The 22000-nt window shown below is 25.6% G+C and overlaps 2 protein-coding genes across 3 annotated transcripts; one reads left to right on the top strand and one right to left on the bottom strand.

Annotated features, from left to right (window-relative positions):
• Window positions 1-5089: 5089 nt before the first annotated feature.
• LOC129966975 (lysophosphatidylserine lipase ABHD12-like) lies at window positions 5090-9896 on the bottom strand. 2 transcript variants are annotated; one of them, XM_056081598.1, is made up of 3 exons: window positions 9761-9869; window positions 9563-9606; window positions 5090-7329 (listed from the first exon to the last, which is right to left on the bottom strand). In XM_056081598.1, the coding sequence occupies exon 3, from the start codon at window positions 7315-7317 to the stop codon at window positions 6235-6237; it is 1083 nt and encodes a 360-aa protein (XP_055937573.1). In that variant the 5' UTR covers window positions 7318-7329; window positions 9563-9606; window positions 9761-9869; the 3' UTR covers window positions 5090-6234. The 2 variants fall into 2 exon arrangements, with proteins under 2 accessions (XP_055937573.1, XP_055937572.1); XM_056081597.1 differs by lacking the exon at window positions 9563-9606 and having other exon boundaries at window positions 5092-7329; window positions 9761-9896.
• Window positions 9897-10254: 358 nt separating this feature from the next.
• Window positions 10255-17424, top strand: LOC129966671 (28 kDa heat- and acid-stable phosphoprotein-like). The gene is made up of 6 exons (XM_056081184.1): window positions 10255-10412; window positions 11853-11959; window positions 12463-12570; window positions 13827-13948; window positions 15542-15693; window positions 17177-17424. Exons 1-6 carry the CDS (start codon window positions 10400-10402, stop codon window positions 17239-17241), a joined length of 567 nt encoding a protein of 188 aa, XP_055937159.1. The 5' UTR covers window positions 10255-10399; the 3' UTR covers window positions 17242-17424.
• The last annotated feature ends 4576 nt before the right edge of the window (window positions 17425-22000 follow it).

The raw sequence follows: 22000 nt of genomic DNA, 5'->3' as shown, positions 1-22000 counted from the left end.
TTCAAAATTCAGACTTTTTTTTCACAGAGGAAAACGCTAAAACGTGATGACGGAATAAAGCCGTCGTGCAAACTGGATATTTAGATATGCCTTATTTTTTGGTAAATCTAAATATCTCGTCACAACTGCTTAAAAGACTTATTGGTCGAATGGAAAAGCGAGAGGTAATAAAAAAATATTCTTGATCTCTTCGGACTCTTCGTCTCCTCTTTATAAAAGTTTAGGAGAGGAGGGGGTCACATAGTTTAGTTCAGTTATATTAATGTACCGTTTTAAAGCAAAACTAGGGCTATTTTGAGACGGACTTCGTAATTTTGAACCGCGGTCAGATGACGAGGACGACACCTGAGCTAGCACCCCCCCTCTCCAAACTTCCATTCCACACCTGCGGGAGAAGAGGGAGTCAGAAGAAATACCATGATAAAATATCGGACCATCAGGATTTAGCTCTAAGAATGAAAATAGCGAATGACATTTTCATTTCAAATAACCACATTTGGTTTATGGTTTCTTTATCTTGATATTTAAATTGACAGAGCAATGGAACGTTAAGTGGTATGCCATTGCATTTAATTAGAAAATCTTGGATATGTAAATACATTTTTGAAAACAAACGATTATTTTGGGCACTGAAACTCTATATAAAAACTTAGTTTGCTTCGTTTCGTGGAGCTTAACCTCCATCTTCAATTGCAGCTGACTATAATGAATCATTCCTTTAAACATTGAAAAGAGAAAGAAATAATAAAAAATAATCTCGTCTTTGCATTATTTTTACTTTCTCGTATACGAAGTATTATACAAAGATCTTCTTTTTTTTTAGCAATCATCAACAAAATTCGTTTTAATGAATCGACACTTTTTAGAACTTTCCGAGTCCGGAACGCACCTTTTTGGAATTATGCTTGCCTACGGAGTTGATTACAACTATGGTGCATAAAATAACAAAAAAAAGTTAGTCAGATGAAATTTGGTACATCGTTTTTATATTAAATCTCTATATTTCTATTAAGTTTCGAACGAAATCGATGTAGTAGAATTTTGGTAAGGGAGAAAGTAAGTAAAAACAATAATACAAGATGTAACAATTAGATGGATAAACTTTGGAACACAGATGAAACATCTAATGTGCAAATAATTTTCAAATTTGCAACAAAATTCATCAAGGGATTGACTGTTTGTTTGACTTTGCTTTCACAATCATGTAAACACGATAACTCAAAAACGCAGACTTAAAAATGTGAAATTTTTGAAGAATTGAGGAATGCAATTTTTTGATTACAACTGTAGTACTGCGACAAATTTTGATTTCAATCAGTCCCCCCCCCTCAAAAAAAAGGTACAAAAACACATTCTTTATCATATATTAACGCCATTTCAACCTTTAACCACGAATGATCACTATTACTCTTTCTTAAGAAACGGTCATCAATTGCATGCGATTAATAACATAGAAATACGTCTATAAGAGAATATGCGAGAAAGTTAAGGGGAGAAAATTCCCGTTAGTTTAAATCTATTCTTTATTGCATAGAAAAGATTATATATTTATTTAGAAAACTAGTTAAATAGAGTTTTCTAATCGACCTGCTTGTTTACAACATCCTCTTTTAAATGTATTAAAATTTTTGTTTTAGATTTGAAAAAAAATAATAAAAATAAATGCTAATTTTATTGGAAAGCGAATTTTAAAAGAATTCTTTTTGAAAATCACACAAAGTTTTAATTCACTTGAAATATATTTTAATTGACATGAAAACTTAAATAAATACAAAAATTATAATAAGTATTCACTTTCTGCTTCTAAATACTAAACATGCTTATCAAATTTCATTTATCTAGCTCTTTTCATTTGGTAGTTGTCGAGTTCATATGAACTAGAGAAGTTAACCAAATAAACTTCCTCAGGATGGATTTCGTTGAAATTTCGAATGAAATCTACAAATTTGGTTTTAAGTTTATATACCAAATTTTATTCATTTAATTGTTCGTTAATTTCTTCTGTTATTTTATTCATTTAACTGTTTTATATAACAAATTTTATTTATTTTTTTGAGTTATCATGTTCTCAAACAGATAAAATTTCAAAAATTTGTTTTTCGAACTCGAAGAGAATTGAAACGTGGACAGTTGTCAAAATCTGGAGTTCGAATTTTTCGAATAGTTTTTCTATGCTTCATATAGGAGAAAAGAATGAAAAGCGGAACCCAAGGCGCAGCAAATTGTTGATTCTAATAAAAACCTTTTCACTCATTTTATGATTTCCCGTTTCAAAAGACGTCAACTTTGGAACTTTACCAATTTCATTTACCGTGTATGTCATACGTCACCATTTTCTTTCCTTTCCCTTCCTTTTTTTCAAATACTCTGATTTCCCCATCTTTTTTTTTCACGTTACGCTGCAAGAAGATTTTCCACAAACTAGTTTAGCAGTGTGATTGCATAATACAGTAAGCTGCTAGTGAATTTTTGTATGAGTCATGGGGTCTTTTAATATCCCAGTTGTAGAAGATTCCTTCTTTGATTTTGATATTTGTGCCTAATGTAGGCTGTTTGGTTTTAAAATAGGCACAATTATTTTCCATCTCGTATGCAATGGCAGAATTTATTCGAATTGAGGCCCTTGGATGTATGCATTATAGGGGCTTCTCTTTTGATAATAATTTAATCAGAATGCTTATGTTTACTTTAGTACTATTTTTTCTATTTTAGTAATTTCATAAAAATAGATGTCTTTTTATTCGTTTTAAATTAATTTAAAAGGAATTAAAATTCTTAAAAAATAAATAATTATTATTAGTTAATTCTTTTCTTATAAATAAATATAGATATTTAATTATTATAGAAGGTTATAAAGAAATAAGAAATTTCAAGCAAATATAACAAATATAATAATAATAATTTTACAGGATCTTTCAAATAAAATATTACATAACCAATTAATATTCCCATATATTTAAAAAGCAATGTCTTAAACAATAATCAAAGATTTAATAAAATGAAAGCATACATATTTTAGATGTAAAATTTCTAATGAAAATTTTTTGCATTTCTTACAAATTTATTTATTTGACAGCTAAGTTTAAAACTTTTAATTTATTAAGCTTGCAGTCCCCTTTCTATCCATCGGTCCAAGGCAACTACTCCCTGTATACCTATGGGTGGAAGTAAATGTGTGAGTGGGAGGGGAAAAGGGCCAGTTTCAAGATTTTGATGAATTTCTGTTTTAAATCTCCCTAAATCCAAAAAGGAGATTTTTAGAATTACATTGAATTATCAGTGGGCATATAAATATTAGAATTCAACAAAATGAAAATGGAAGAAGAAAAATAGAAGGTTGGCATACAGTCCAATTTGAATGGGAATCCACGCATTGCTCATCTTGCTTTCAGTTCTTCCAGAATAACTTTTTTTTTAAAGGACACGAAATAGGCTGGTTATATTATTAATATCTCACATAATGAATTTATTCCTTATTACATTATGTTGATTATTTATTTTATTATTAATTAATTTATTAATTATTACTGTTTAATTAATTATTATTAATAATTAGTTATTATTAATTTATTATTATTATCGATTTTATAAAAAAAATCAGTTTAATGGTATAGTTTGGGACTTATATACATCTAAATTCTTTTCATACTTTCGAAATCAAACAATTATAAATTGTTAGTAAGATTAATTAGAAGACAACCTTATAAAAAAATCTATCTATAAACTATCAAAACAAAATAAATCTATAAATTACCAGGTAATTATGTGCATCTATCATAAAATTTTTTGCAAAAGCAATTTTGGAAGAAGTTACACACAGATATTTGGAACTTCATCGACTTTTGGCCATTCGTACCGAGCAAATTACAAAAGATTTTAGTCAATTGGCAGTTAATTTTTGCATTTAAACATGACTAAACAGTCGCAAAATAGTTAAGCCTTTTTTCATAGCTGCAGCTAAAGGAAATTCAACACAGTTCACATCTTAAACTAATTTAATATCTTAAGGAATCAACTAAACAAAATTTAAAAGATTCAGTCATTATAAATTTTAACTGCATCACAATAATATGATAGTAGTATTTCTCTAATTGGAAATTAATGAGATTAAAACAAAAATTTGAATTGAAAAATTTGAAAAAGAAAATATTTCTAAAATTGTATACAACCAAATAAAATTAAAATTTTTAAACAAAAAAAAATGATAGTAAAAATTTATTTTTAATAAAAATAACCAGTTTTAATAAATATCGTAATAATTACTGTAATAAAAAAATTATGTATTACATGTAGTTTTTTTAATAAGCAAATAGTATACAGTACTTTCAACACAATAAGTGCATAATAAAACTTTTAAAATAAAAAAATTAAATTCATATCTAATGCCTTCATGTTTTTTTAATTGAAATTTTTTATTTTTTGACATTGAATACAATAATAGGAAATTCAAAGAATTGGAATTTTTTGTTTTTTGAATTATAGCCAAATTTACCTTAAAAACGCACAAATTAGCCAAGTACCACAATATTCAAATAAGGGTGAATAAAACAGTTTATTTATTTGCTCATTGCTTCAAATTGAAAATAGTTATTTGAAATCACATGACTTTAGAAGAAATATAAGTTGTCTTTTATTTATTTATTTTTTAAATGTTGTAATAGTTGTTTTGACCTCTTTTATATTCAAAATAGTTGTAAGTCATTTAAAGCTAAAATAGCTTTAAAGAAGTGGTTTGAATTACATCCGATTACATTTTGCTACAATTTGAATTACACATTCTATTTCTATTACGAAAAGAAACTATTTTAAAATAGAAAGATTATGATTTTGATAAGACATAATTTTAAAAAATTCTATAAAAAAGATTCTCAAACTCTGATTAAAAAACATGCAAATAATTCTCAAATATTGTTATAAGAAAAATAACTGAATCAATTTTAGATAGAAATAAATAAGAAATGGGACAGTTATGTTAATCTGAAAATTTACTTTTATTATCAAAAAGATTTACGAAATCTATTAAATTGAAATATTCTAAAACATCCATTCAAAACATAATATATAATTTTAACAATTGTCTGACATAAAAGAAATACATATATTAATTAAAACATAATGCATACTTATAATTTGATTCCAAATCATACTTAACTCTTCAAACACATAAAATAATCTTATTATAAATAGTGACCTACATATTGTAGAAAAATATAAAAAAATAGAAACACAAAAATCTATCATTTTCAATAGAGATTTCACTATTATCAATAAAATGGCAACAACATTTTCAAATTCTATTTTTAATGCATAAAAGCATATATTTGGGTTCTTAAAAGATATCTAGAAAAGGAATGTGCTTTTATAAAATGTTAAAAACATCACACTTTAGTACTAAAGCAAGAAATTCTACTAGTAACTTTTTTCAATACTAGTAACTTGTATCACAGTATTTCACCATATGAATAATATGTTACATCATAAATTCCAGTTTGATATTATAATATTAAGGCATATATTTTAAGTATTAATTATATTGCATTTTTCAATAACATCATAATAAGTAACATCTTTGTTCATACGGAATTAAGGATATTATTTTAAATTTTTAAATATAAAATTTTTAAATAATTAAAATTTAATTATTTTTTCAGTTAACAATTTATCTTAGTATTATAAACAATTTAGATTATACTCTTTTCTATATTAAACGAATTAACAGAATTTTTTTAATGAAACAATTCTAAAATTTATGTCAAATAATAAACTATAACATGCATATTTCCTTTAAACCGATTTGTTTAAATTTAAAAAAATAATTAACTTGATTTCAAATAAAACTAGAAGAAAAGAGTAACACCACCATCATATATATTTTTAAAAGATTCCTCTCCTTTTATCATAATATTTTCCACAAAATCTTTTATTCTTAACAAATCCTAACATGCATATATACATATATAAGAATCTAAGGATGAAAACATTTTTAAACATTTACTGATGAGAATCAATTTCAAATGCACTGCATTAAAAAAAATAATAATAAGGCAGTTAAATTTATTTTCTTCTGCCAACAAAATAAAAAAATTATTTAAATTATAAACAAAACATTTTAAAAAAACAATATATATGCATCATAAATATGTAACAAATTATTTTTAAACCATACATAAAATACAAATAAATAATATTTTCTAAAATAACTAATATAAAAAAAAGTAAAAATTACATTTAAAATTAAACTAAACCAGAATCTATAGATTTTATAAAATTCGTAATGATCTTTGGCAAATCTGGGCTCTTGTAAATGTCTTTGTGCCCAAGATCGAGTTTCTTGTCAAAACCAACAAACTGAGTTTCATGAGAAGGAGAAGTTTTTCTAGCAACTACAGCTACATCGTATAGTTTTTTCCCATGGTCGAAAGGTACAAATCCATCATCTTCTGCATGAAGTATTAGTAAAGGACATTTCACTCTATCAATCCGGTCAATGCTGTTGAAGCCAGTCTCTTTATCTCCAATTGGTTGGGCAATAAAGATATCGAAAAATGGCATGTAACGATGAAAAATGGAAAGGGGATGATGACGGGCTGCATCAATGATTCTAGTGAATGGAGCTTCAAGAATTAGAGCTGCTGGTTTATTAGGAGAATCAGACATCCTTTCTAAAAAGGCAACTCCAACTCCTGTACCCAAAGAATGCCCCCAAACAAAAATGCGAGATGCATTAACTCGTTGTAATAACCAGTTGTAAACTTGCATAGTATCTTCAACAACTCCATCTTCAGTTGGTGAGACATTACTTGAATCTCCAAAGCCACGATAATCAAAAGCTAGAACATGTGCATCCACTTTTTCACTCAGGAGTTTATACAATTCAACCCTATGATGACCAGCTCTAGTTCCTGCATTGCCATGCAGGTACAAAAAGACAGGACGGTTATCTTTAAATGCAACAGTATCCGGTAGCAAATCTTTGCACTTAGAGAGAACCGACTGTGGTGGTACATGCCATACACCTACTTTTATCTCATCTCCAGTCTTAATGTAAAAATTTTTGGTGCATTTTAATCCGCTTTCTGAAGGCAATGAAAGATTTTTTTGGCGTGATAAACTCACATAGTTTAGGAAGACAGCATGACGTCTCACTGTAGGACATGTATAAACAGATAATGGTATTACAACATACAAAACAAAAATAATGAGAAGTAGTAGAATAAAAATGAAAGTTCTTGATTTGGTATTAGGTTTTGTCTTTTCAGGGGCAGTAGGTTTAAAATTATTCTCTTCAGATGGATTAACAGGACGCTTACGCAACATATTAGCAGAAACCTAGAATAGAATTGCAATGATTAATAAATGAAAATATGTATTTGTTAATTTGTTTCAATTTTGGTATCAAGATGATGCAAAAAGGAAAATGCATGCAAAATGTAGCATAAGAAGAAAATGTTGCAAATGTAGGAAGATAAGAATCAAAGATGATAATCTTTAGTTGTAATAAAGATGAATGAGCATTTATGTATGTTGCTGCTCTGCAGGACAGACACATGCATTCTTTGAGGGATGGGACTGTGTACCTTCAAATGATTTTAAAAAAAATTAAATTAATTAAAATTGAAGTGAAATTCTGGTGTTTTTGCATAACTTCTGAAATCATTATAGCTCAAAGTTTTTTTACATCATTTTAGAGTTTTAAAAAATTATCTTTTCAATGATACTAATTTTTTTAACATAAAAATTAAGTTTCTATTTTTAATAAATTAAAAAAAAAATGTAAGCATGTTTCCAAACAAATTATTTTGCTCAAATAAAATTTAACATTGATCCCCTCATACTGACAATAGCACAAATTGAAAAAACAAGTCAATTCTCACTGTAAACTAAATCTATTAAACTGTAATTTTTATCATGTGTCTACAAGAACTGAAATAAATACGAAATGTAACATTTTCTCTAAAAAAAACAAAAAAAAAAAAAAAAAACAAGAAAAAGTTATATGTGGCTTTTTAAATTTATCTATATTATTAATCCAATAATTCAGTTTTATTTAAAGAAAACACAGTTTAATGTACAATGACCCCTTCGAATCAGGGTCCAACAGCTAATTTCCAAACCTTTAGCAATAAACATTCTGATAAAAAATAAATGGTCTGAATAAAGCAAATAATTACATCTTATGTAGTTTGAGTCCATAAATGTACTATTGAATTATGAACTTTATATTTTCATACAGAATCTGAGTTCTATGAATCACATTTAATAAAATATTCTTGAGACACTAACATATTAAATACAAAAAAAAAAAAAAGAGCCCCATTTTATTACAACTAAAACTGATTAAGTTAGGAAAATACAAATATCACCCTTTTATAAAAATGTGTGATTTTAGATCACACCTTTGACGATTTCAAAGAAGATATACTAATCAGGAAACAGTTTCCCTTAGGCTGATCAGCCCAAAATAATGAAACTGTTGATTGTTTTCATGTAATGATATTCAAAGCTTCATATCTCAGTCAGATTTGGTCATAAAAGTTTGCAACATTTTTTTTTTTTAATTTTAAAAATTAGAGTCAAGAATATTTTACAGAATAGGATTCTTTAGGACCAAAGAACTGCAAAAAATTTAGACTACATAACTTTTTCAGACATTTTTCATTTATTGACTGAAATCAAATAAAATATTATTATTTATGTCATTTACATCCTTTTGAAAGTAAATATATATATATATATATATATATATATATATATATATATATATATATATATAAACCATATTCTATGAAGCACATATCATTTTAATGCTGAATGATTCAGCTTTCTGTAGTCATATTAAAAGATTACACGAAGATCACCAAACTCCAATATACATGATGCAAAGACAATATATCTCAACAGCTTAGCCACTGAATTTGAAGCCACTAAAATACACAAGCAATACTTATTAAATTTTTACTACTGTAATATTATAAATTTCATTTCTGTAAAAAAAAAAAAAAGAGATTAATTATTTTTTTAAAGACACTTGCAGAATTTTTTTTAATTGATATAAAATTTTAATTTAATTTTTTTATATTGATATGATTTTTCTAATTCAATACTATTTATTATGCTAACAATAATATTTAAAAAATTGTCAATTTTTTTTAGAGCATCATGCAGTCACAATTCAAAAAATTGAAAAAAAAGAGTAAGAAAAATATTAATATGAACATGATAAGTCAAAAGCCATTTAATGTTTTTACACGAACCTTCGATTCAATAATATATATATATATATATATATATATATATATATATATATATAACCATGGCTTAGAACGTAATTTAAAAATTATCTAAAAGAACTGATAAATTTTGGATATTATTAAATGCAAACAATAAATTAATAATATATTTGTAGTGTTAGCACTACGACAATTTATAAAAATGGATGTACGATTTAAAATCTTAATAATAAAAATTTTTGGTGTGGGAGTGCAACAAATAAATTTATAATAAGGAATTAATTAAAAAAAACATTTTCTATACTAAAAGAATAAGTAATAAAATGAAGTACCTTTCAGTGTTTTTCTTTTTTTTTAAACAAATAAACAGAAAGGCCTATAAAAAATTTAAGAAAAGTAGTGTAACTCAAATAGGCACATTCTTTTATGTCACTTAAAAAAATGTTGATATATTAATAACAACCTTAGATTACACACAGAAAAATATTCAAAAATTAACGTCTCAAAATCAATATCACTGTATTACAAACCTCCAATTTTACTTCGTACTCCGGTTGAACACAGCGATCAGCAACCCTTCGTTTCGAAGTGACAATACGGAAACAACAACATTCAATAGCATTTCTGCTCTTTAGATGCAAGGTAAAATTGACAACAAATGTAAAGTAAAAGTTGAAGTCACTGAATTGCAAATGATTAGAATATATATTTCACTTACATAAAAAAAAAAAAACGTAATAAATTAAAAAACTTTTATGAGATGAAACATTTTCTGAGATTGTATACTAAAAGAATTTTAATTGAATTATAATACCGAATTAAGTAAAATGCTATTCTGGAGTTATCACACAATCTAAAAATATTTCGCAAAAAAAAAAAAGTTTCCTAATTGTTTTAGAATGACTAAAAAAATAAGGTATAGTATCTTACAATATTTTAAATATTTTTCATAATATGGGACCCCCAAAATAGTTTTGACGTTGTCATTTAATTCGTTTCATGTTGTCAAATAACTTTATTTGATATTTCAAGAATGGCTTCAACCTCGTGTGAAATCTGAAAAATTTTGATTGAACAGTCGTCACTGTATGGTAGAATAAGTTATTGTTAAATATAATTCAATTTTGATATTATTTCAGTTGAAATTATTTTGAAAAAGAAGAATCAACATGCCTCCTAAAGGTATTTTTTTTAAATGATTATTCATGATTTCATTGCTTATGTTATGAAGTGGCCTATTTTTGTGTATATTGTTGGCATGTGTATTTTACTTACGAAATTCTATAAAACTTTTTATAAATTTAACAATCGATAATTAAGTTTAAATTGTTATAATATAATATTGAAGAATTAAAATAACCATAAGATGCTTCATGTAAACGAAGCTTTGTTATATAAGTATATATATATCTATTGGTATGATTTTCTGTACATTTATATAAACAAATGCATATATGCGATTTATCCGTGCTATATTGACTTTTTTGCTGAACAGATATTATGTAGCAGTTTATCGGAATTTGAAGATTGATGCTTGCATCTAAATTTAAATAGTTTTTTTTTTATTCGTACAGCAGGAGTACTTTATGCAATTGTTATTTGGAAAATTAAGAGAATTTAAATATTGTTAGAATTATTTATAATTATTCATAATTTAGATTGCAACCTTATTTTAAAATTAAATTTATTTTACTGGGTGGGTGCCAACAAAAATTATAATTAGATCACCATCTAACTCAAATATAACAGTAAATAAAATTTCTAGCAGTAACCAAGTGTCCTTGTCTAAATTGAAACCAAAATATTTTTAGTTTGGATGTGACATGAAATAGCCACAAGTTCATCTTTTGATCTGCACACACTATTAGCATTTGTTTCGTTCTTTATAAATGCCTTGAATAATAAAAATTTGAACAGTTATGCAAAATTAAGTCTTTTTTAAAAAGTTTGCATTTAAAAAGTGATTCTTGCATTTGTATATAAATGCTACATTTAGAATTAAATTGGTTTATTATTAATTTAAAATCACTTTGAAGACAGTTTTTCAAGTTGAGAATACCTTTTAATAAAATAGAATCAGCTATCTTGGGTAAGAATACAATCACTGTTTAAATGCAAATCAAGGGAAATATATATAAATTCATGTCGTGTGCTTTTCAGTACCCTTTCAGATTTTTTTTTATCGATTAATGTGATGAAACATGAAAGAATTACAACTGTAACATCCTGAAAACTATATTTCCTGTTGTCTTATACTAGCATTCAGGGCAGTAGAAAGATGTAAATGTATAATAGTATGTAAATATGTCATAAACCTGCACATACCTGATAAGTTAGAAGCTAGTAATTAGAATTTTAAAAATTTGTTTACTTATATTTTTTCTTTTTCTTTTGTAAGTTGATATAGTTTCTTATAAAATTGCAAAGTATTTATAGTTTTTTTATTTCAGAATTTATGATGATTATATTTTTATGTAGTAATATTTTGTTTTTGTGACTTTAGAAGTTTTATAGAAAAATATTGAAAAATTGGCAGAAAAGAATTTTTTTCTGTTATTTGCATATCTTTTATTATATCTAAAAAAAAAAAAAAAAAAAAAAAAAAACTTATGGAAATTGCAGGTCGAAGTCGTGGATTTAACAACCACAAGGGTCAAAGACGTCACTTTACAAATCCTGATCAACTGGCTGAGAGTGAAGAGAAAAAAGAAAAAGAGAAACAGTGGAGGGTATGTATGTGACAATGGAGGGCATTTTACCCATTAACTGACAAAAATCAAAATATGCCATTAACCTTTCATCATGAATTTATATTTGGCATTCTTGCTCATATTTTGATAACTAATGTATTGTCAAAAAAATGACATTTTATTTTATTTTTTGTGCTTCACCGTTATTGGACTAAAAGAAAACAAATCAGAAAGAGCATACAGGAAAATAGTTACTTTCTTATATAGTTTATATGTATGTGTGTATATGTATATATTCCGAAAACAGTATTGTATTTTAAATTGTACCTATTAAAATTGTGGCCTTATTAATGTAATATGTGAAAATAAAATATTTTTCGTAGGTGTAATGTAGGAGAAAGTTGTGTTCTCAAAACTTAATTTTTTTTTAACTAACAATATTTGGGAATTATATGCTCTATCCCAGAATGGCCCTTATACAATTTTAAATTGGTGTATTAATTGAACTAAACAATGAACAAATGAGGTTACTTCTATTTTAGCAACAACGAGGTGAAATCAGCAGTGATGAGGAATCAGAGGAATCCAGTGAATCTTCTTCAGAATCATCTGAAGCAGAAGAAGAAAGTGGGGATGAAAAGGATAAGCAGGTAATGATTAATTGTTTCTTTTGAAATTCTTATTAATTCTTAAATTATGCCTTCTCCAATTCGTTTTTTTTTTTTAAAGTAAATAAAATATTTATTTCTTATGTTGTTTTCATTAACTATTATTGTATTTGTTTAAGATTGAATGATTTTCTCCTTTTTTTATAATAGTTTTAAAAAATAAAGATTGTAATTTTAAAACAATTTATGGCTAATTTTTTTTTATTTGGGTGAAGGAGTATGTATATATGACACCAGAAAAGTAAATCCACATATATTTTCTTTTGCAAAATATTTTCAACTTCCAAAATTTTAGTTGTATAAAATGTAATGAAATATTTTAAATTTATTTATTATTATATTTTATTGATGTTGAAAAAATTTAGTCTATAATTAATGTTTTCAAAGATTTGAGAATGCAAATTACATATTTTCAAATAGTATTATAAGAGGCAAGAAAAATTGAGATAAAGTAGTTGAATGGCAAGCATAAATCTCCAACCCTACTGAACTGAATTGAACAGAGAGATAAGGTTAAAAGCTTTGGATATTGCTGGGGAAAATTATTTTAATAATAAAAAAATCTAGGAAATAAATGAACAAATGATATCATAGTTGATAACATTCTTGAAGAATGCCATTGACTGAAACCTCAGTGATACTGAAAAAATGAAAATAATTTTATCTTAACTTTGAAAAAAGTATTAGCATTTTAAATTAAAGTTTCATATAAAAATACTCTTACATAAATTCAGACACTCTACATTTACTTTAGAAGAAAAAATGTTTTGAATAAAATCAATTTTCTTTGTCTGTTATTTGTGTATGATTTCTTTTGATAGCAGTTTGTATTTCATTTGACCTTTTGTGTTTGTTGAAGGAAGAAGCTGAGTATGTTTTCACCAAATTACCTCAAATTGTAATTAAATGGTGATTTTGCTGAAACAACTGCTTTGTTTTATTCCTAAATAACTGTGTTATTCTAAATCTTGATTGCTATTAAAAAATATTAGGTAACTGTATGTTGTAATTATGCATAATTAAGGATTTTAATTTTTCTATAATGAATAAGAAGAAGAAATGAGACAAATTTACTTCCACATTTTTATTATTATTATTCAGATTTTAGCTGCAAAGTGTACAGTTATTTATTGATATATTTCAAGATTTATAAGTCATAAAGAATGTTAGTTGAAACATCCTGGTGCACTTTGTGTTTTCTTAAAATGTACTTTAGTAATTATATATATGATTTGCAGGCAAAGGCAAAAGGTGTTCAGCATCTGATTGAAGTAGAAAACCCCAATCATATTGTGAAGAAAGAGAAAAAAGTAGATGCTATAAAGCTTGATGAAAATACACAGCTTTCTCGTAGAGAACGGTGAGTTGTCTTAAATCTTTATTTAATTGGATACTTTTGGCAGGCTTGATAAAGAGAATGAATGTGACATTCTGATTTCTACATTTAAAGATTAATCACTTTTAAATTTTATGGATGACTTGTCATGCCATTTGTAAATTATATATCATGTCAGAATTCTTTCCCTCTGGTATCATTAATTAAAATGTGATGTAATGCTACAAAAATTCTGTTCTTTGACTACTGTATACATTTAATTATTATTTTATATTATCAAAGTGATAACCAGTTCAAACTAACTCTTTATTCCAGAAATAAATAAATGACAACATTCAAATATATGAAATCCTTAGTAAGTACACTACAAAATTATAACAGATAGTGAGTCACTTGACCCACAATAGTTGAGGTTTGATTTGCCAGTATTATCTGAAATATTTAATGAAAATTATTATTTTATTGTAAGTATTTATATTGCACTTGTTGATGAAATAGTGACAAAAAAAAAAAAAGAGAGAGAGAGAGAGAGAGAGAGAAAAGAAAAGCTTTATTTAACAGCAAAATGAGTTTAAAACAATATTATTTGATAATTCTACTTTTAGACACACTTTGTGGCAACACTAATGATAATATTCCAATTTGTTTGCCTTTTTCAAATAAAGGATTTTTTTTTTTTTTTTTTGTCTTTTGGCTAGCAAATGTCTGAATATCTAAGTTATGCCTCTTAACCTTGCATTGTTTTTTTTAAAAATAGTAATGGGACATCCTCTATTATAAGATGAAGAAAAATGTACAAGAAGACCAAGCTAAAATCTGACAATGTGAAAAAAAAGCAGAATGTGAAAAAATTATTCAATAATTAGATGTTAGAGGTATAGGCAAAAAAAAATATTTTCATGGTGGCGCTTTAAGTTTTGAACAGATGTAGACTGATCAGAAAATGTATGTTTTCATCATGAAAAGGTTAAGCCATTGGAGTTTAAAAACCTACTAAACTGGAATTGACGAACATTGTGTGAAGTATTGCACAACATTGGAGTTGGCAAGTGGAAGCGAGCAAGGTGCAAAGCCCCTTGCTATATATGAAATAAAAAGTTCTATAATTTTTTAAAATTTTATTTTATCTTTTAAAAAGTTTTGGTATTTCAAAAAAAACTCGTAAAATTAAACTTTCTCCAGTTATCAAATATTATATTTTAAAAATGAAATTAACTTTCACAAATGAGTAATATATTCCAAAAAGATTGAAAAAAAAATCACCAAAAAATTTCATCTTGAGATTTGCACGAACCTTTATATTTTAGAAATTATCTCTCCAGAAAACATAATTTTGAAATTGTGATAAATTGTGCAAAAATGCAAAGTGGAATGAATTAAACTTTAAATTAAATTATTGAATAGAAGAAATATTGCTCTAAAATTCATTATATATTCTCTTCAATATTGATAAAGTGAAGGCAATTTGACAAAATGAGTCAATTGGGAAAATATTAGAGAAAATGTTTATTTTATTATTTTTTGTTTATGTGTGTGAACATCAGCAAAGTGTTATTTTTAAAACGATAAATCTCTTTCTAAACATCTAAGTTAATGTTGGAATTTTCTCCAATCCAGAGAAGAACTGGAGAAACAGAGGGCAAAAGCTCATTATCAGAAAATGCATGCAGCTGGTAAAACAAATGAGGCAAAAGCAGATTTAGCAAGATTGGCTATAATTAAGAAGCAACGAGAAGAAGCTGCAAAACGTAGAGAAGAAGAATTAAAAGGTAAAAATAAAATTTTCTTATTTATGTATAAAATTGTTTCCAATTTTAGAAAATTTCTCTTTCTATGTATTACTGGTCGCAAAAGCAACTTGTGCAGAAGTTATGTTAAATTTTTGCAAAATTAATTATCCATTCATCTAAAATTTATTATGAAAACAAATATTGTTTATATTTATAGTATTATTAAAAATGTTTTAATTTTGTGCTGAAGTCAAAGAAAATGCTCCTCTAAATCAAATTGGTACTAAAAATATGGCAGTGTTATAAATTTAATAGCAATATGTATCTTTATACTGATAGCCTGGTCATAACATATTATTAGATTATAGAAAAGTTAATTTTTTGTATATTTGTCAAGTCTTTGTCTACTGAATTTAATTCAATAATTATTTTAACATCTGTTCTGTACTTTTATTGAAAAGAAAAATTGCTTCACGTGGCTTTCTTTTAATATAAAGATAATAAATTCCATTATTTGGTGCTGAACTTTTTTTCTTTTTTGAAGATTAAATAAATTAAGAAAATATAACTTTTAGTGTATTGCTATAGTGTTAATTTTTATCTTAATGCTATTATTTTATTATCTTATACTCTTATGTGTTTTGGTGCTATCATCTAAAGTGTTATTTTTTTTTTTTTTTTTTTTTTTTTTTTTTTTGTATCTTATTCTTGAGTGAAATTCTTTATTTGTGAGACAAGTTTTTCTTGATACAAGCATTTTAAAATTGTAATTTCTTTAACCAGTGAATCTAATTTTATCTCATACTTTAGTACTCTTAAAATGTTTAATTTCATATGGTATTTTTTACTGTTTTTTAGTTTGAATTTTTGAATAAGATTTAATTTTTCTTGGTAAGTTTGTTAGTTTTTATTGTGCTATTTTGGCAAAATTTAAATTGTCGTTTGTCCTAAAGCTTTAGAGAAGTAATTAATTTATTATAGTCGAATGCCCTAAAAATTCTTCAGGGATTTTTTATGTAACAAATTAAGAATAATTAGACAAAAAAAGGGGGGGGGGTTGTTTCCTTGCAAATAAATACACAGGCCGAGATGCAAGTACTGTGATTAGTATAATTGTAAAACATAAAAAGATTTTAATTTTATTTAGATTTTTTTTCCATTTCTGTTTCAAGAAAAATAGCATTACACTACTGCATATATCTATAAAAAAATCAAAATAAATAGTATATATTATATACATTATATGCATATTAAGGTAATAATGATATTTTTTATTTTCATTAATGAAATATATTACCAAGAACACTGAATAATCTACACCAATTTTATAATTTAGACTTTTTTTGCCTGTGTTCCCATGATATGAATTTTCTAAATTAAAATTTATTTTATTTCAAAAAAAGTTTTTTTTTTTGAGTTAACAAGTTCATCTGGTATTAAAAAAATACCTTATTTAAAAAGAAATTTAATTATTTTTTAATTCTGGTGTTTCTAAATTTTAATGAAATTTTTTTGTTTCCAGCTAAACAAGAGGCTGAGAAAGCAAAAGCCAACTTGACAAAGAAAGCCCTTGGAAAAAAAACATGACATCTTTTCTACTAAAATTATTTTGTTTCCACAATCCAAATTTATGTTCATTCAAAATAAGTGCAGGTTGCATTGACATTGTTTTTATTTTTAACTTTGTGCTTTGCTTGTCTACTTTTGAACACAATTTTGTTTGTAGAGCTGTAAAAAATTGTTTGTGTCGAGTAAAATTTTTTTGTTAAATATTGTCACATCTTTGCAGTTTCAATTTACATAAAGCTAGTAATCTTAAATGTTTAAAATTAGGAGTTTTACCTCCCTTTCTGAAATGAAAGTATTTCCTTTAAATCTTTTATGGCTAAAATGTAAAATTTATCTTAAGTTTTATAATATTTGGATATAGAGTTGGTGAGAATATGGCTCTAAAATTTTTATATTTAAAAAAAAACATTTAACAAAAATTCAGTAATTTAAAAAAAAAAAAAGAATGTTGGATCTAACCAAGAGATGATCTAAAATATTTATTAATTGCTTTGGGCTACTATGCTAAGAATATTGGTTAAATTTACCTTCAATAAATTCTCATACACATAATTTGATTTTCACGATTCCTTCCAGAAAAATTTTGTAAGATTATATTGCAATAGACATTAAAACCATGTTATTTAAATAACTTTATGCTTGTGTTAGTTATTAAAATAACTTGTTACATCTGTTTATTATGAGTATGAACCTTCCTAAGGGAGTGAAGAATATGGATAATTTAATTCAAATTGTTTATTTTCTGTGACAATATTATTTGTCTTTTCATTTGAAGCTGAATCATTTTTTCTTAATTTTTATCAAATGAAGAAAACTATACAATTGAATATTTGATGAAACAATGAAAATGGTTTGAATTTAATTGAATATGTTATTGGGAATTATACAAAATCTGTGTTTAAAAATTTGCCACAATTCAGAAATAATTTATAAATTAATGAAATTGATATCTGACAATTTTTTAAAAATGGTTTTTGAGCAGTTTTGAGCTATATTCCTTGGAGTTATCATAGAAAAATGCAAAGATCTTAATTTTTAAAGAATTAGTTTTAGAAAAGCACACGAGAGGTATACATTTCCACCCTTCAGATTCCAGCCGTCTGCTTTGTTGTGTACCAACATACATGTATTTTCTTATATTATCGGTAGAAATATTTCAGAAAGTACAACAAATAGTGTCATATATTTTATGGTAGATTGCAAAACAATAAAAAAAGAAATACAAGAAATTTAAAATAATTTTATTAAGTTCATTATTTAATGGTAAATTAAAAAATTTCAGTTTTTTGCAAAATGGTGCAGAAAACTTAAAAGTTAGTGTTGACATACCAGTTAATTTTACTGCCCTAGAAAATGGCTAAAAATAAGATGGAAACTGTAATGGTGAAAATGGATATTCTTCAAATATTTTTGCTATAAATCATAGAAAATGTACACAAAAATAATCTTATTTATTTCTAGTCACCTTTTGAGTCCAGTTGGTTTGCCAGAATCAGTGACGGCTAAAACTTTAAATTAATTATTTTGTTACCTGTTTGTGCTTATGATTACACACACACACACACACAAAACCCTTCAAATTTTGATTGATACATTACACTGTCATTATAGTTTTAGAAATTTTATTTATTGTGCTATGCATTTCACTACTTTTCTATCTATACCATTGTACATCAAATAATATCACAGAAAAAAGCAACAGTGTTTAAAAATTGATACTTCCAAAATCCTTTTCATGATTGCCTTAATATGTTGTTAAACCCTCATTGTAAAAATAACATAATAATAAAAAATATTAATGTATGTTTTATATTGAAATCTATTTGCCCTACTAATATTAGGGATGTCAAGCACAGATCTGAAGCAGAATTCTTCTTTCCTAGCTTTCAACAGTTACAAAAAAAAAAAAAAAAAAGGTAATGAAATATTAAATAAACCAATGAAACAATTTGGGGTTTCATTCACCAAAATGAAAATATTGTAAAACATAATTAAAAATATCTTGAAAAGTTTATAAAATTTTGACATTTTAAAAAAGAATTTAAATGCAGCTAATATTGTACCATTAGGAAATAATTTTGGAAATTTTATAACCTGTGCAGGAATATTTTAGTAAAATATTGTTTAAAAAACATCTAACAATGTCAATTAAATTTTTCAAAAAAAAAAAAAAATCACTCTAAGGTTTACATTCCATTTTAATCGGAAATAATTGGTAACTTTTGGTCAAATGATTTAGCCTGCAGAGCACCAAAACACATGTATTTTCTTTTATTACTAGTAGAGATTAGTTTTTGAGAAATTGGTTAGGTGATAATGCTTGTTCATGAATCAGCTGTGTACAGAAATGAACAAATCGGCCAAAAAAATGTGGTTGATTTAGATTTTGTGATGCTAATTTTTTTCTTTTCCTTAGTAACAAACAATCTCATTACTGCTATAAGAAATTTCCTCAGAGTGTTAACTTCGTAATCTGAACTAAATATACTTTCGATTCGAGAAGCTGTAAAATTTTTATTTGTACAAAAGGAATTGTATATTATTCATGAATGGAATTTACATTTGAATATTTTTTAAAGAATAATAAAATCTCATATTTTTCATTATTTTGATTTTTTTTTAAAAATTGAGAATTTATACACTGAAAAATGCTTGTGAGATTAAGCAGATAGGAAAAGAATCTTAATTTATGCAAACTTTTGTTTGAAAAGTAAACTCAAGTTTTATAAATGACAAAGCCAAGATGCTTGGATACTTAATAATCAAACACTTCTGAATATTCCTGTGTGGAATATCACTATTTTACTTTTATCTTATATCATATATATGATGAGCTTATTTATTATTCATTTTTAAATTTGACATTGGGAAATGTACATATAAATTGTATAGTAATCCTCAACTTAGAAAATTTTTATCTATAATCTTCAGACCCTGAAAATTAGAATGGGAGTATTTGTTTACAATGAAAATCTCAAAGCATAACTTCCATTTATAAAATTTCTTCATATGATCTGGGATGTAAGACAGGGTTGTTATGGCACTGGGAGAACCAGTAAATTTAAACATCTATAAAATAGGAGAAATGCTGAGAATTTTTCGATTTTCCTTAAAACTGGGAATGTATAGGGACATTTCTTTAAAAAGTGAAGTATATATATATATCTTCAAACAATAAAGGATCACTAGAGCTCCAAAAATTAAGCAGCACAATATGCGACTGTTAAATCAGGGAATTTATCTTTTTTCTTCTGCATAGTCCAGTTTCCAAAACGGAGAAAAAATACTGATATTGGAATAATGACTGCAGCTACTTGAAAATTAGGAGAAATACTGAAACTGAAAAAAAAATAACTTTTTAATAAAATGCCTTATATTTATTAAAAGTATTAGAAAAAAATTGGATTGCATGTTTGAAAAATTTATTATTATAAAATTTGTATCCATATTTATTGAAAAACAATATAATATATGAAAAGTGAAAGGTAGGATTTGCTTTAACTTCTTTATAGAGCACAAATTTCACCTGCATGTTCAAAAATCTAACTTGAAATTTTCTTGGGGAAGAAAAAAAAGATTAAGTACAACTTAATTCATTTAATGAAGAAATTAAATTTTTTTTTTTCCCTACTTCAATGTTTTAAAGTCCAAAGAATTTTCTGATTTTGGGGAAGACAAATATAATTCTTATATTGTCACAAGGCAATGCAGTTATGAAAAGTGGATGTAGTATCAACAATAATATACTACTTGAAGCTCTTAACAGATGATTCTTTAATTAGTCTAATAACTGTGTATATGAATTTTTATGGAAGCGTTTTAATGTTCTGATCGAGATATCTGCTGTAGTTTGCAAATACAAGATATTATAAAGCTTTAAAAAGACAGAAAAAATTTTGAGGGAAAAAAAAGTTATATACAAAGTTTGTATATACAACATATACAAAGTTTGTATATACAACATATACAAAGTTTGTATATACAACATATACAAAGTTTGTATATACAACATATACAAAGTAACTTAACAATGTAAATTGTTACAAAAGAAAAATTAACTTGATGCCAAAATATATAATTTTGAAAAAAAAAAAAATGTTTATTTTTTATTAAATAAATATTAAATGGCAGATCCAATAAAAGAATATTTTTCTCCTCTCCATGTCCTTAATTTTACATCACTTTATAAGTATGAGGAAATTATCATTATCTCCTACCTCTTTCTTAAAACGTATTTATCTTACTGAATTCTAGATAATAAAATGAACTTTTTTTTCTACATATAAATTCATTTAATATATTATTATTTCAGTTAATGCATTGTTTTCTGCTTCCCTTTGCTTTTCACACTAATAAAAATGGTGAGGTATTGTTATTATAACAGCCAAATGAGTGCTTTTTACATATTTCCTCTTGTATTACATGTGCATACAGAGAATTTTCCAGATTTGAGTGGCAATCCTGTAAGAAAAGATTTTACAAACTTAATACACAATCTTGTTTTAATTGTTACTTATGAAATTCAATCTTTTATTTCTGATACACATAATGTATATCATGAAAAGTTCATGTTATTATATACTATTTCATTAACTGTACCACAGATAAGTCTTCCCATAAATGTAAAGTATATGCAACTTTGTTTTATAGGCATTATACCTAGTATAGAAGTACATTAAAAATATATTCAACATAGTTGTTTTTAAAATGCAAATGAGAAATTTTAATACTGATAAAATAGTTTTAGCTATTTACTTACATACAAACCATTATATAC

This window comes from Argiope bruennichi, chromosome 4 (assembly GCF_947563725.1).
Source record: "Argiope bruennichi chromosome 4, qqArgBrue1.1, whole genome shotgun sequence".
Taxonomy (NCBI): domain Eukaryota; kingdom Metazoa; phylum Arthropoda; class Arachnida; order Araneae; family Araneidae; genus Argiope; species Argiope bruennichi.
Note: the sequence above shows the minus strand (reverse complement) of the source record. Positions and strands in the feature narration are given on the sequence as shown.

Bases quoted from the DNA above. Each gene is read 5' to 3' on its own strand.
- LOC129966975 (XM_056081597.1), bottom strand. From the start codon at position 7,317: ATGTTGCGTAAGCGTCCTGTTAATCCATCTGAAGAGAATAATTTTAAA.
- LOC129966671 (XM_056081184.1), top strand. The intron at 11,960-12,462 runs GTATGTATGTGA...CTTCTATTTTAG, and splicing joins AAAAAGAGAAACAGTGGAGG to CAACAACGAGGTGAAATCAG. The intron at 12,571-13,826 runs GTAATGATTAAT...TATGATTTGCAG, and splicing joins GGGATGAAAAGGATAAGCAG to GCAAAGGCAAAAGGTGTTCA.